This window comes from Protopterus annectens, chromosome 14.part0 (genome assembly GCF_019279795.1).
Source record: "Protopterus annectens isolate FY-2018-M chromosome 14.part0, PAN1.0, whole genome shotgun sequence".
NCBI lineage: Eukaryota > Metazoa > Chordata > Ceratodontiformes > Protopteridae > Protopterus > Protopterus annectens.
In genome coordinates this window covers 576,223,622-576,239,944 of record NC_056748.1, presented here as the reverse complement: position 1 = coordinate 576,239,944, position 16,323 = coordinate 576,223,622, and the positions used below count along the sequence as shown (strand labels likewise).

Below are 16,323 nucleotides of genomic sequence, written 5' to 3'. Positions count from 1 at the left end.
TGGGAATTGGGTAGTTGAGGGGAGTGTCATATGACTTGAGTAGGGACTTTGTCACTTAAAGAGTTGGGTAAGGTTCTGGGGTTATGATATAGGTTAGGTTCGGAGGTAAGAATCCAGTCCAAAGTGGAGTAGTTTGTGTTTTTATTGTTGAAACGGGCAAGAGTTGAGATAAGCTGATGGAAACTGTGAAGGTTAATATGGTGGGAGGGAGAGGTGGTAAATAGTTTTTGCTGGTCAATAGGTCAATATTAACGTTGCCAAGTAGTATGGTCTCATAGGAGATAAGCAATGAAATCCAAGATAGGATAGCTTCAAGGATAGGAATGTTGTTATACCAGATGGTATACTGTATATGTATATATGTGTGTATATATATATATATATATATATATATATATATATATATATATATATATATATATATGTGTGTGTGTGTGTGTGTGTATATATATATATATATATATATATATATATATATGTGTGTGTGTGTGTGTGTGTATATATATATATATATATATATATATATATATATATATATATATATATATATATATATATATATATATATATATATATATATACACACACACACACACACATATAGCTACGATGGCAAATTTCTTGTGGGGTTCAGGTGACAGTTAAAAAAAAGTAGTTCAGCAGGGTGAAAGTTGGGGTGTGATAAAGGTAGGGGGGGATGGGTTGAGGAGGTCAGAATACATAACTGCAACTCCTCCACCTTTTTTTTTTTTGAGTTCTGGCTAGGCGGTAAATATTGTAGCGAGGGGTAAGATTTCAGTATCAGAGATGTATGGTTTTAGACAGGTTTCAAATAGGGCTATGATATGTGGGGAATACTGAGTGATCCAGGAGTGGAACTCTGTGATTTTGTTAGAAATACTCTGTATGTTTATGGCACATATACTGAGATGTTTAGGCAGGTTAATGTTTACGGTAGTTGGGGGGGCAAGACCAGGATTGGGGTGGATGTTTCCATCTAGTAGTAGGTTGTTTGTGAGAGGGTCTGGTTTAGTAAAGTACAGATAGAGATAATTAGGTTTATATTTAGGTTTGTAAGAAGATGTTGTTAGGAAATATTCTAAGTCTGTGAACCTGAGAAAAGGATGTGTTGAAAAGAAAAGGGGAAATTAGGAAGGGTAAGGAGGGGGTCCATGGGGCATAGAGGATAAGAAAGACTAAGAGCATACTTAAGCAAATTATAAAAGTGCCTATGGGAACTATTAGGGAACTAAAAGCTGAGAATGAATTAAAAATGGTCACCAAAACCAAAAGTGAAGTACAGCTGTGTATGTGAAACTTACCATAACAGTAGATGTTCTAATAGAGTACTGTTGCAGTAGCCTAAAAAATATAGGTCCCACCCTACTTAAACTAGACAGCTTTCAAAAGCTAAGGATGCCTTCCATATGATCTAACTGTAAGAAGCTCCATAAAACACAGCTAGAGTATGAAAACCTTCTAACCTCTTTTGCTGCTGAAGAGAGCTTTTCTACTCTCAGACCCATGTAACTGCTGGTCAGCTAGCATTTTTCTCAAAGCTGGGCAGATAATTCCTTACTAGGGGGAAAGTCTTCCACTATATTTCATGAGAAAAACCTTTTTTTTTTCTTGCTAGAATGATGTGTTTAGCTAGGAAACTGAAATTCTGGGAATTGTCATTTCCTTAAGAAACTTATGTGGATACTTGTGGAAACTATTTGTGAAGAAACGTTTTTCAGCTGATTAATGTTTTATTTGGATTTGCAAGCTCTGTGTGTTTGGGGCAGGATACCATGCTTACTGAGAAGTGTTGGTGGTTTACTTACCTCAGAACCATTTGTTCTCCCCCTTACACTTTACAATCTTGTGTAAGCTCTGTTCCTGCCTTCCGACATCTCTTCCTCAGCTTACCTATGCAGCAACCTCCAGCCTTTGCAGTAGTACCTTCCTATGCACACAAAAAGAAGAAAACTGAAAAGAAGTCTTTGGGTGTTGCTTAGTCTCCTATTCTTCCTCAGCTGCTGGTGGGCGAGTCTGCTGTGGCCACTTGTTGTTCTTCAGATCATCTTTTTCTCCAGTCCTATTGGTGTAGAGTTTGAGTTAACAGACAGGGATAGACACGTCCTCTACAGCTGTACAGATGTTTATGATGGACAAGGGACAGCCACTTTTTCTCCTGGCTGACATAGGGAGGTGGAAGCTATGACCAGTGTGCATAATGAAAGTCAGTCTGTTTTTATGAACAATGTGCTTAATGAGAAAAAGTGGGCGGCCGCAGTGGTGCAGCAGTTAGCGTTGCCGCCTCACAGCAAGAGGCTCTCCGGTTCGATCCTCGGCTGGGGTTCCTTCTGTGCGGAGTCTGCATGCCTTCCCTGTGGTCGCGTGGGTTTCCTCCGGGTGTTCCGGTTTCCTCCCACATCCCAAAGACATGCTGTGGGTGGATTGGATACTCTAAATTGGCCCTAGGTGTGAGTGCATGAGTGTGTGCGCCTTCTGTGGAAGGTTGGGCGCTAGGCTGGCAACTCGACACCGTAAAACTCCACTGCCAATCATGAGCGGACAGGTGATCCGCTGTGACGACCCCTAACTGGGAAAAAGCCGAAAGAAGAAGAAGAAAGAAGAATTGCCTAGTGAGAAAATCTTTGTCTCCTATTTTATTTTTAATTTTTTTTTTTTATGTTGACAGGGCATATTTACTGGGATTTGCCAAGAAAAATAATGCTTTTTCTTTCCCCTCTTTCTTCAGGCAAGAAAGGGAAAAAAAAGAGTTCCTTCCCTTTCTGACAGGGAATTTCAGCCAGAGCAGGAGACATTACAAGGGGATGACTATACTTCAGGAAATTCTTCACCGTCAGAGTGCAATGATTCTGAGATGTCCCTACTGAAGAGATTTCTGACAGTTGTTCAAGATGAAAGATGTTTTTCAGTGGAACCAGAATGAAGTTTCTGTAATACAAAAAATCTATTAAGCTTTATCACAGATGGAAATGTTAAAAGCTGAGGTTATCCATTCTGTCTTGTTTAGCATAGAGAATGTTTTTCTCAGTACTTGTACCTTACCTGATGGGCAGCCTCCTGCCCTCAGGAAGTTTAACAATTTATAGAAAGTATCCCAGACACACAAGTACATCTTTTCTAACCCTAAAGCAACTCCAACAGTTATTTCACTATCCAAATCTGGTAATGTTAAATCAGTTAAAAATTCTAACCCTATTTCCCTGATAAGGATGGGAAAAGCAATGGATAAGTTGGGGAAGAAACTATATTCTGTTAGTACTTTAACTTTCAGAACTTTAAACTGTGAAGTTTGTGTCTTAAAGATTTTTATTGTTATACTTCGAGAACATGAGGAAGGTAATGGCTAATCTTCCTTCTTCTGAGGTAAAGAATACATTAAATATTTTGGTCAGAACTGATTCTCATGTGACTAAGCATACTTTAAAGTTCACCTGTGATGCTGCAGATTCTGGATCACTTTTGGGTATACTTCGTTTTTTTGGGGTTGGCTTCGTTCTCAAAATCTTCCAGACAAAGTTAAATCTGAGGTTTTAAATTCTTCTTTAAAGAGGTTTTGCCCTTGTGCAGATGAGATGCTTAAAGGGTAGGGCAAAAAGCAATAGTACAAAACAGGTAAGGCACATACAGTGCTACACTGCATGACCTTGCTATATACTATAAACCCCCTCCCCTATGTTAAATGCAGTCATCCACTGAAGGAAACACAGCGTGCTATGCTGTACGCCACTTTCCAACTATGCAACCTTTCACAAAGTGCAAAGGATTTCATTCAAATGCAGGTTGAGCAGCTGTTATACTGTGCATCAAAAGACCAGTTCACATACGGGGTATGCATGCTGCTGCTGTGCTGTGCACCTATATCTCTACATGTCCCAAGTCTGAATGCTAACAACACACTATCATTCTAAGGAATGCACACACTACGACACTATTTCTTCTGTCTGCAGCAGCACGCCCATTCCCAGGTGTTATATAGCTCCTTGCTGCATTCAGTGCACCATTCACTTCTGTGAGTGGGATACAAAATGGAAATGAATCACACTGACAAAGTATGGTGCCACCAGCTATTCTTGTTACTGCAGCCACTGAGCACTGTGGAAGCTATCTCTGAATTCAGCCACTCACATGGATATGTACCAAGTAAGTTAGTCTTCCTGTTCAGGTATGAAAAAAAATACCTATAGATTACCTATGGATTTACTGTTTTACAATTCCCTTGTACAGTAAACTCTCAGTTAACCAGAACTCAAGCAACCAGCAAAAAATATCAAAGAAATATAGTACAGTTTTCATGTGTTGCACTTTGTTTCCTCCCTGCAGAAACATACCTTACGTTTTAGAGCTTTAGAGTTTTAAAAAGGAAGATATGAATAAATTGCCTCTGTCCCCAACCTGAGAACAAGACAAACCAAACAAATAGTATAGGGTACAGTATTAGTCAGGCGTATTTTTAATAGTAACTCTCAAGCAAATAGAAACTACAGTTATCCAGTATCTACCAATCTCCATGGGAGCTGGTTAACTGAGGGTTTACTGTATATCATGCCTTTTTTAAGTCTTTTCTAACCTAGCCATAATCTTGTTCCACTAGAAAATACTGCAGGAAGAAAAAAAATCTAATTTATTTAAAGGAAAGAAATGTCCTACCTATCCTCACTGACCAGTGCGGAATGAAGTCTGCCTAACAACAAACACAGTTTTGAGAACACAGTAAAAAATATTATTCAATATAAACATATTTGCACAATCCATGTAGTTATTTTAGTCACCTTAAAACTCAGTAGGTGCAAGTACTATCTGTGAGTGTCCTGGGAGCTTTGTTGTGGTTAAGTGACTTGCACAGTCTCATAAAGGTATGCAAGAAGGTGTACAGAGATTCCAATTTGCAGCACTAGGACAACGTTAATCAGTCCTCATTATCCTCTGTACTATACTGTGCAGCAGTACAAACTATGATTTTAAGCCCCTTAACTCAATGGATATTATAAAGCACTGATCTTTCTATGGTCTCATATATATTTTTCTAAAAATGGGTATTATATTCATTGTGTGAATTACTTGCAAAGGAGCATGTAGAAGAAGGGCACATTGCAAGTGACGGACAGATGTGGGAGTAAATCTAGTACAAAAAAAGAAAAAAAAAACACTCTTCTCATAAAGTAGGAAACTGAGTACAGATAACTAAATATACTGACAGCTGTAAGTTGGGTGACATAATTATTTCAAAATGTTGATGTCCTCTGAGAGTGTCTGCAAAATATATATACCATATATGTTAATAATGGGTTTGCATGTAAATAAATGCAGTACTATGAGAAGTGGCAAAAAGGATAAGAATTAAAATTAGACAATAAATAGTTAAATTATTAAAAGTTAGTGATAAATCTAGTGACAACAGTATGTAATTTAAGCTTTAATAGGGTGTGTCCACCAAATCATTAAAACTTATCTCCTATTCTACACAGCGTTTCTAACTACTCCAGGAAAATAATTGTACCACTCAACACCCATCCGTTCTGACCCATTACTGATTACAGTGGTGATTCTGTAGCCTTCAGTGGTAGGAAAATCACAGGGTTGGAAAGCATGAAATACTTGAAAGTCTTCAGGCTCTGTCATTATACACCATTTTATAAACTACTTAGAAGTAACCACCGCATAATGGTTGCACCCGAAAGTCTATACCTGGAATATGTTGCTGGAGGAGTGAATAACAGATCAAGGAACCTAGTAATAAATATAAACAATAACAAAACAAAAAAAAAAAAGAAAAAGAAATATAGAAAAATTCTCCATCTTGAAAGATTATTCAGTAAGCTTCTCTCTTAAAAGTTAGAAAAGGCTAGTCATTAACTTCCTTCAAAAATGTTATTGATACATACATGGGAAGTAAAAAAATAAAAACATGCGGTTACAGCAATAACGTTTGTTGAAGATCAGTAGGTTATAAGCTTGACAACTGAAGCTATGAACCCAGAGAAGAATTTTGGCAGAGATTAAACCTAACAACTACACAGTGAAGCTTAGAACCTGAGGCCCCAAGAGGTGACAGATAAAGACCACAGGCAAGACACATCCCTACAGCACCTAAACAACAGTTCTGTAAGCAAACAACTTCAAGAAGTCTGGTAACACTTGTGACAGCTGTGGCCCTCTATGTGTACATCCCCTAACTACAAAAGGTAACATAAAGGCAACTATCTTTGTGCCTGGCACCTCTAGCCTTTAGGCTGCTGGCAAATGCTCTTGCCTTCCCCATAGTGCCTTTTTTAGGCAAGGTCTCAAAAACATTACCAATGTAAAATTAACCAATCAGAATAAAATAAGGGTCATGATACTAAACGCAAGGAGCTTAAACCAAAAAGTGCACTCCATGGAAGCACTTCTGTCACTAGAAGATGCAGATGTCTGTGCAGTCACAAAAACTTGGTTTATGGCCTCAGAGAGTACCTAGGCCTTGCAAAGCTACAATGCCTTCCATACCTTTAGACCGCAAAATGAATGTGTGGAAACCAAAGGAAATGGTGTTTCAATCTACATTACAAATAAATTCACCTACTGTCTAGACTGCACAACTCCATGGAGTTACTCCAGGTCCAGGTTACAGTGAGTAAGACCCCCATTCAGGTCACAGCCAATTATAGATCCCCCTCCATGGGTCATGATGCCCACGAAGCCTACTTGACCAAACTGGAGACGGTCCAGATTTTACTGAACACACTGGTTATGGGGGATTTCAATTATCTCACCATCAACTGGGAACCCTACTCTAGCCCTACCTTGCTAACACAAAAGTTCCTAGACTTTGTTAATTCAAATGCCCTGGAACAAATTGTCCATACCCCAACAAGGCAAACAAGCATTCTGGATCTGGTCCTCACCAACATGTCAAACAGATGCACTGCCGCAACTGTCGGCCCTCATTAGTTAAAACTGACAAAAAAATCAGTCAGTTATCTTTGAGCTGCCACCAACACCAGAACTCACAAAGGGTAAAATCAGAAAAAAAAAAAAAAACTTTACCAAGGCAAACTATACCCACCTAGGTGAAGGTATAAATGCATTCAAAGCCCCATCCCAAGCTAGAAGTGGCAACTACGCTGAAGCTTACACTAAAGCCCTGTACAATTACTTACATAAGTGTATAAACTCGGCCATATCAGAAAGAATCAAAGCCAGACCCCCAAGTAAAAACAAGCTGCCATGCTGAACATCCAGCATCAACAAACTTTACAATAAATGCAAAAAGTTCCTGTCCAAGAAAACAAAGGCAAGGCCCCAACAATGAAAAACCACCCTCCTCAGCCTCAACAAGCAACTAAGACAACTTGACAAATCCCCCAACGGCTCCTTTGAGAGAAACTTAGCAAGTACAGCCAAGGATAACCATAAGGCCTTTTACAGCTATGTAGGTAACCCAAAGGGTAGGATCCAAGCATGTGCAGAACTAGTGACCAACAGTATCACATACACTGACCCCACAGGGATAGCAAACCTACTAGCAGATAGGTTTGGTGAAAATTTCACTCCCTTATCCCCTTCTAACAAACCTTCCCCCAAACTTCCCCCTCACCCTACATATCTGAAAAGTGAGTCCTCAATGCTTTGTTCAAGGCAAAAACCTCTATGGGACCAGACGACATACCACGCTGTCTTCTAAGCAGGCCAAAACATGAACTAGCACACCGCTATTACCCTTTTCAATCATAGCTTTGTTCCTGTGGAATGGAGAACAGCAACAGTTATTTCACTCCACAAAAGTAGCCTAGCAACAGACCCGAGGAATTACAGACCTATATGCCTGACCACCTCATCTGTAAGGCCATGGAATGTATCATTATGGACCTCATAAATGAAGATATAGGAGACCTCCAAACCCTGAACCCTACCCAATTCGGCTTCGTGAAGGGCAGATCCTGCCTATTAAATCTGGTGGAATTCTTTGAAAATGTGACCAAGGCCATTGATGAGGGTAAATCTGTGCACACAGCATACCTCGACCTGGCAAAGGGTTTCAGCATAATCCCACATTCAGGCATTACCAATAAACTTAGCAAATTGAATGTAAACCCCTACGTTGTATGATGGGTTGCCAGCTGGCTCACAAACCGGACACACATTATAAAAGTGGGTGATTCCACATCAACCACCAGACCTGTTACCAGTGGGGTGCACAGGGGTCAGTGCTGGGACCTCCTACTGTTTGGTATATACTTCTCAGAAGTTCAGTTTAAAAGCAAAGGGTTGTGGCTGACCAAGTTTGCAGACCAGTGCAAACTAGGTGCAATCACTGAATCCCCAAATGATGCAATTATACTCCAGGAGGGTCTCAATAAGACCAACGACTGGTGTATTAGTCACGGTCTCAAAGTGAATGCAAAGAAATGCATCATCATTCCATTCAGCACAAACAATGTTCCCTCACACTATCAAATCAACAGCAATACCCTAATTACCCACAAAGTGGTAAGGGACCTGGGATCACAAGTTGACTGCGACCTTAACTTCAACCACCATGTCTCTAATGCAGTAAGGAAAGCTTTCTATGTAGTACAGTTGATTAGTAAAGGCATCATCTCGAGAGCAAAAGACATTATAACTCAGCACTTATCCGTCCCATAATTGAGTATGTCTTCCCGTTTGGCACGTACAGTACTAAGCAGCTGCAGCAATTAGAGACTTCAGAGGTTTCTAACTAAGATCATCAAGGGGCTCCAGCATGTGCCTGAGATAGACTGACTAAAGTCCCTGTCACTATACTCCATATTGTACAAACTTCTTAGAGGAGACTTATGCTTGGCCTACACAGCAATCCAATGCCCAAACCTAATGAACTTGATGCATATCTGTAAATCAATCAGGACCAGGGCTACCCATTCCAGGGACCTAAATATGGTCTGCAACTTAAATAGGACATGCTGAAGGGTCAGATTTATCTCCCAGCAACTGCCGTGTCTTTGGAACATGCTACCAATTCATGTGAAAAAGAGCACCTTTGTGACACTGTTCAAGAGGAACCTGGACAAGTGGATGGGAACCATAAATTCTTACCAGGGATTCAGCCCACAACCCTCCTGGACATGGGCAGTCATCACTAAATGCAATCCTGGGTACTGACTAGGATTTCTATGGTATTACATTGGGATGAAATGGCTACGCTTAAAATGTCCCCTGGGTCCATAGGCTAGTAATTTCCTATGATCCTATATAAAATCTGAAAAAGCAATACACTTGATGATATGAGCTTCTCAGCAAAGTTAATGAGTCTGCCATGATATAAATTTTTAAAAATATATTTAAAATCCATATGCAGCTAATGTCATTTTAATGCTCATGATGTTTATAAGACAGGACCAGACTGACATGATTTTTTTCCATGACAGCTTTTCATTACCATAGTAAAGTTAGTCACAAGACCACTTTAACCTACATGGATATCTGGCACATTTTCAATACTGACAAAAGACTGCAGTTCTTTCAGAGAAGGCTTCAGCAAAACAATATGAATATGAACTTCCATTTTTCTCACATAGTCTTAAGTTTAGAGCTAAATCTGTGACACCCAAAACACATTTCCAATGCTGACATGCTTTCCACCTGCAGATATGCAATTGTTAGTCTGATTTAAAAAAAGTAGTTACATTCTGTGTGGTTTACAAAAGTGAAACATGCTTACTCTTCTTAATTCAGCCATCAGGGGTTCAAGTGTGCAGCACAAGCAGCAGTGTGAAACTGTTTCTCTAAATCAGAGGAATAAGATCAGGCAGGGAATACAGATGCCCTTGCAGTACACAGCTAGATGTCTGTCAGAATGCTCAGTCTGCAACAGATGCACAGAGAACAAAACATTAATTTTATTTAGAGAGTTTTTTAAATAGAATGTGTATCATAACATGCACATTCTGTGTAGTCAAACATCAGTATTTAAAGCAATATACCCATACAAACATATACAATTTATGCAAAATATATATCGTATATACAGTGTATATAAAAAGTTAATACACCCCTGTTAATATGTCAGGTTTTTGTGATATAAAAAAAATGAGACCACAATAAATAATTTCAAAACTTTTCCCACCTTTAATGTGGCCTATAATCTGCACAATTCAATTGAAAAACAAGCAAATCTGTTAGGGGAAAATATAAAAAATAAAAAATGTACAATAAGCTGGTTGCATACGTGTGCACACCCTTAAACTAACACTTTGCTGAAGCACCTTTTGATTTAATTACAGCATTCAGTCTTCTTGGGTAGGAGTCTACCAGCATGGCACATCTTGACTTGGCAATATCTGCCCATTCTTCCTTGCAAAGAGCTCCAAATCTGACAGATTGCGAGGACATCTCTTGTGCACAGCCCTCTTTAGGTCACCCCACAGATTTTCTACTGTATTTAAGTCGAGGCTCTGGCTGGGCCATTCCAAAACTTTAATTTTCTTCTGGTGAAGCCATTCTCTTGATGTGGATGTATGCTTGGGGTCATTGGCGTGTTGAAAGATGAAATTCTTTTTCATCTTCAGCTTTCTAGCAGATGCCTGAAGGTTTTGGGCTAAAGGTGACTGGTATTTGGAACTTCATAATTCCCTCCACCTTGACTAAAACCCCAATTCCAGCTGAAGAAATGCTTTGGGCTTGCTTGATAATGCCACCACCATGCTTCACCGTGGGGATGGTGTTCTTTTGGTTATGCGAAGTGTTGTTTTTGTGCTAAACGCACCTTTTGGAATTGTGGCCAAAAAGTTCAACCTTGGTCTCATCAGACCATAACACATTTTCCCACATGCTTTTGGGAGACTATGTATTATTTTGCAAATTTTAGCTGGCCCTGGATGTTTCTTCTGTGTAAGAAAAGGCTTCCGTCTTGCAACCCTACCCCATAGCCCAGACATCTGTAGAATGTGGGAGACTGTTGTCCCATGTAGTACACAACCAGTACTTGCCAGAAATTCCTGCAGCTCCTTTAGTGTTGCTGTAGGTCTCTTGGCAACCTCCCTGACCAGTTTTCGTCTTGTCTTTTCATCAATTTTGAAGGGACGTCCAGTTCTTTGCAACATCACTGTTGCCCCATACTTTCTCCACTTTTTGATGACCATCTTCACAGTGTTTAATGGTATATCCAATGCTGTGGAAATTTTTTTGTACCCTTCTCTTGACTGACACCTTTCAACAATGAGATCCCCTTGATGCTTTGTAAGCTCTCTGTGAACCATGGCTTTTGCTGTAGCAGACAACTGAGTAAATGTAGGATGACTAGGACAGCTGAACTTTATTTGGGGTTAATCAGAGTCGCTTTAATTGATGGCAGGTGTGTACCCAACAAGACTGAATGCTGTAATTAAATCAAAAGGTGCTTCAACAAAGTATTAGTTTAAGGGTGTGTACATGTATGCAACCAGCTTATTTTTTTCCCCTAACAGATTTGTTTGTTTTTCAATTGAATTGTACAGGTTATAAATCACATTAAAGGTGGGAAAAGTTTTGACATGATTTATTGTGGTCTCATTTCTTTATATCACAAAAACCTGGCATTTTAACAGGGGTGTGTAAACATTTTATATCCACTGTACATTATATGAGGTAGCATGCATTACGCCACACTGATGATTTCAAATTAACCAACTATACTATAAGGGTGATGTGCAGAGCTGTAGTAACTACAGAGGGATTAAACTGATCAGTCACAGCATGAAGTTATGGGAAAGAGTAGTGGAAGCTAGGTTAAGAAGGGACGTGATCAGCAGTATGGTTTCATGCCGGGAAAGAGCACTACAGATGCAATGTTTGCTCTGAGAGTGTTGATGGAAAAGTACAGAGAATGTCAGAAGGAGTTGCATTGTGTTTTTGAAGACTTAGAGAAAGCATATGACAGGGTGCGTAGAGAGGAGTTGTGGTATTGTATGAGGAAGTCAGGAGTGTCAGTGAAGTATGTAAGAGTGGTACAGGATATGTACGAGGGTAGTGTGACAGCGGTGAGGTCTGCGGTGGGAGTGACGGATGCGTTTAAGGTGGAGGTGGGGTTACATCAAGGATCAGCTCTGAGCCCTTTCTTATTTGCAATGGTGATGGGCAGGCTGACAGACGAGATCAGACAGGAGTCCTCGTTGACTATGATGTTTGCAGATGACTTTGTGTTCTGTAGTGAGAGTAGGGAACAGGTGGAGTAGACCCTGGAGAGATGGAGATATGCTCTACAGAGAAGAGGAATGAAGGTCAGCAGGACTAAGACAGAATATATGTGTGTGAATGAGAGGGTGGATAGAGGAATTGTGAGGATGCAAGGAGTAGAGGTGGCGAAGGTGGATGAGTTTAAATACTTGGTGTCAATAGTTCAGAGTAACGGTGAGTGTGGAAGACAGGTGAAGAAGAGAGTACAGGCAGGATGGAGTGGGTGGAGAAGAGTGTCAGGAGTTATTTGTGACAGACGAATACCTGAAAGAGTGAAAGGGAAGGTCTACAAGAGGGTAGTGAGACCAGCTATGTTATATGGGTTGGAGACAGTGACATTGACAAAAAGGCAGGAGTTTGAGCTGGATGTGGCAGAGTTAAAGATGTTAAGATTTGCACTGGGTGTGATGAGGTTGGACAGGATTAGGAATAAGTATATTAGAGGGTCAGCCCAGGTTGGAAGGTTTGGAGACAAAGCCAGAGAGGCAAGACTACTTTGGTTTGGACATGTGCTGAGGAGGGATGCGGAGTATATTGGGAAAAAGATGCTAAGGATGAAGCTACCAGGAAAAGAGGAAGGCCTAAGATAAGGTTTATGGATGTGGTAAGAGAGGCCATGCAGGTGGTTGGTGTGACAGAGCAAGATGCAGAGGACAGGAAGAAATGGAAACAGGTGATCCACTGTGGCGACCCCTAACGGGATCAGCCGAAAGAAGATGATGATGATACTAAATATGTCAGTCTTTTTCCATCAAATACAATAACTTAAAAAACACAGCTCTTCTGTCATGAGTAGCATTTGTCTGTCTGTTTTCTTCACTGGATTTCCACATTTACAGTGTTTAATAGGGCTGTTAATTATATGCATTTTAAAGTTAAAAGAAAGAAGCATTCACATTTACTGAACTCAATTAGTATTAAAAGTTACATAACTATGCACCACATATATATTTATTTATATATATCCTATGAGGTACCGGGCATTGTTTTTAACTGGCTATTTCAAATTAACCTTAACTCTGTGCTACCTAGATCATGGACTTTTTTCCACCACATATGATCATCTCTACACACACACACATTTAAAAATGCAGTTTTACAAGCCTTTAACGTTTTTTTTTTAATTTTCAACTCTGTCTTGAATAATCTACTCAACTGATTCCTTCTCTAGTTTTCCAAACCTAGACTGATTTAGTGGATCTCTGATTTTCTTTTTGGGACATTTCAGAATGGAGATGCATATTCAGGAGCTCCTTTCTACAAATCTTGACTATTACAGTTCTCACTGTATCTATCTTCTTGCTATGGTACTGATTGTGATACTTCTAGTAGCTCTTCTTTCGTGGACATTGACGTATCTGTCTTAAAAATGCTTGCAATTATTTCTAAAGAGTTTTCCAGCTGTCCCATGAACAAGGAAATAAGATTGATTCAGCTATCAATTATTTTACCTTTGAGATCCAAACATTTCCATAGCTTTTGTATTCTTATTGTCTCCAGCTTACAAATCTGGCATAAGCATTTGCACAAATACTCTGACATTTTACTGTATAAGGCTTCAGTCTCAATGATTGGAACAATCTTTCATTCATTCTATGATTACATGATTTACCCAATTTAGGGTTGGAGGGAGCGAAAGCTTATCCTAGCACTTAGTGGGTAAAATGCAGGACACAAACCCAAGACAGAATACCTTTCTCTGTGATTCCCAAACACACATTCACTAAACCATGGCACACACACCAGTACACCATGAACAATTTGGAGGCACATCACCTACTTATGATATTTATTTATTCATTATTTATTTTACATTTGATAATAACCGGTATAGTCCATCTGGGTGTGAGTCCATTTTCAGCAGAGGCCCGGGGAGAAAACTCCACAAAACATCTTACATAGGCAATAATAAAACAGGTACAAATACAGTGATATTTAAAGCAAGTATAAATATACATTGGAAAGTGTAACATCAAATGTATAGGATACAATATTATACATTAAGTATAGTATGCCCTTCTGAAGTGAAATGAAATCAGACCACTAAACAACACCTTATGTGGACAAAGGGAGAACATGTAGACTCAGACAGAAATAAGCCAGCCCAAGAACAACTAAAGGAACCAAATGTTGTGAGTCAGCATTTCAAACCACTGTTTCACTCTCCTACCTACTTTGGACTATGAACCACATAAATTGCATTCCTCACTCTTATTTTGGACTTGCTCTTATTCCATTTAAACATAAGCTGTCACAATCTATTTAGTAACATCAACATAAATTTTCTTTCATGCCTTTCTTCTGTTTGGCTCTGTCCTATGAGGTCATGAATTATGTTTACACTACCTTCCAAGACAGAATCAAATGGGGGATGGCATAATAGTTAAGGTGTTTATCTCATAAACAAGGTACAGGGTTTGATTCTTACCTTTGAGATGGGAAATTTGACTAGGCTTAAAATGGCCCACAAGGGCAGATAAACTAGTACCAACTTATGAATCTATAAACTAATTAACTGCTACTGCAACAGGTCTGTAGAATACTTAGTACTGATTACATATTACACATAAGGTTTAATGAACCTAAAGCTTTACAATGGCATACAAGTTCACAATGTGGAGCTTTCTTCATCTCCTTGTATCTTCCATATTCCAGGTTTGCATCTAGTAAAGAACTTGCTGTTTGCCACTTTAGCTATATGAACAAAAATCAGAAGAATGAGAGCACTCCAACGGACAACAAAGTTTATTCCAAACAGTTAAGCGCTTTCCTCTCTATTACAGAGACTTCCTCAGAACACAAAATTGACCTCACCCAACCAAGTTAAATACCCCCATCAATTATTCAATGAACAACAATTGAACATTTTTAAAGCAATACTATGAACATTCAACAAAAGTTAAGACACAAAAAACTCATTAAAAATCATAAAAACATTCAATACATGTAAGTTGCACTAAATCAATCAGTTAATAAACTTTCAACAAATTTAAAACCCAACATTGTTATTAAAATTATTAAAAAAAAATATATATATATATATATATATATATATATATATATATATATATATATATATATAAATAACCTCATTAGCACTAGCCTGAAATTTGTTCACGTTTTAGGACACTGGCAATACTAATAGTCTCATTAATACCTGGATATTGGGAGGCATTCATGAACAATTACCATTTCAGTTCCATGACATCCAAATGCATATCCAAGATGCCCCCTTTCTCATCTTCCTTTAATTGTTGTAGCACTAAAAATTTAAAATTGTGTGTGGGGTTTTCACTTTTATGTCTAAACAATGCACTGGTCACCCTAGCATGTCTAATGTCCCCTAATGTTCACCCATTCTAGTCTAACTTCCAAATGGTTTTCCCAATATAGAAAATGCGACATTCCTGACACTTCGCCATATAAATCACTCTTTTACTGTTACAATTGTAATGACCCTTGATGGACAACTTCTGTCCATTTATTTTGACATAATCACCAGTTTCCAAAAAATGTTGACAAAAAGAACAGGTGTTACATTTGAAATTCCCCACTCTTCTACTGGTCCTCTGTGCTGGTCTTACCCCCTCAAGAATATTCTTGATACATTTATCTCGCCTAAACACATGCTTTTTTCTAATCATGTAATTTAGACCTTATGGAGCAATACAAATGCAAATCCTGTCTTGTTTTATAAAAGCAATTGTACTGCTCACCTGATCAGTTGCTGCAAACTGCTTCTTAATAACAAAAACTGACTACTGACTTCCACTACCTGCTCAGTTTTATTCATGAAATATCTTGGTTCTTTCTTTGAAGAATGTCACTGTATTAGCTATAACAAGCCCATGTGGAAACTTCTTCATATTGTAACAACTCAACAAAGCAATTAAGGATATAACTGCTATGGCTTATCTTGATTTCTCCATATATTTTGGGTTTCTAATATGATGGGAAAGGACCCGTTTAAGTCAGGGTATAATTAAAGTTCAGGAAAATAGTATTATTTCAGTCTTTGATGTTAGCCAAAAGCACTCTTCGCAGCACCCGCAATGTGCCCAGGACTGACAATGTGGAGTTACATGATATGGTAGCATATCTAAATATGACTGTAGATTCTTTTTTATTAGACATATT

At 38.8% G+C, this 16,323-nt stretch overlaps 1 protein-coding gene across 6 annotated transcripts in view; it reads right to left on the bottom strand.

Moving 5' to 3' along the window:
• The window catches only part of MGMT (O-6-methylguanine-DNA methyltransferase), a 2,722,240-nt gene that overhangs the window by 2,036,684 nt on the left and 669,233 nt on the right, over positions 1–16,323 (bottom strand). For 4 of the 6 annotated variants that reach the window (XM_044056312.1, XM_044056314.1, XM_044056315.1 and 1 more), the window contains one exon: positions 9,695–9,838. The exons of the other annotated variants lie outside the window; for them this stretch is intronic. In XM_044056312.1, the coding sequence (XP_043912247.1) occupies positions 9,695–9,712 (18 nt within the window). In that variant the 5' untranslated portion in view covers positions 9,713–9,838. The remainder of the gene's footprint in view (positions 1–9,694; positions 9,839–16,323) is intronic. 6 annotated transcript variants of the gene reach the window in all.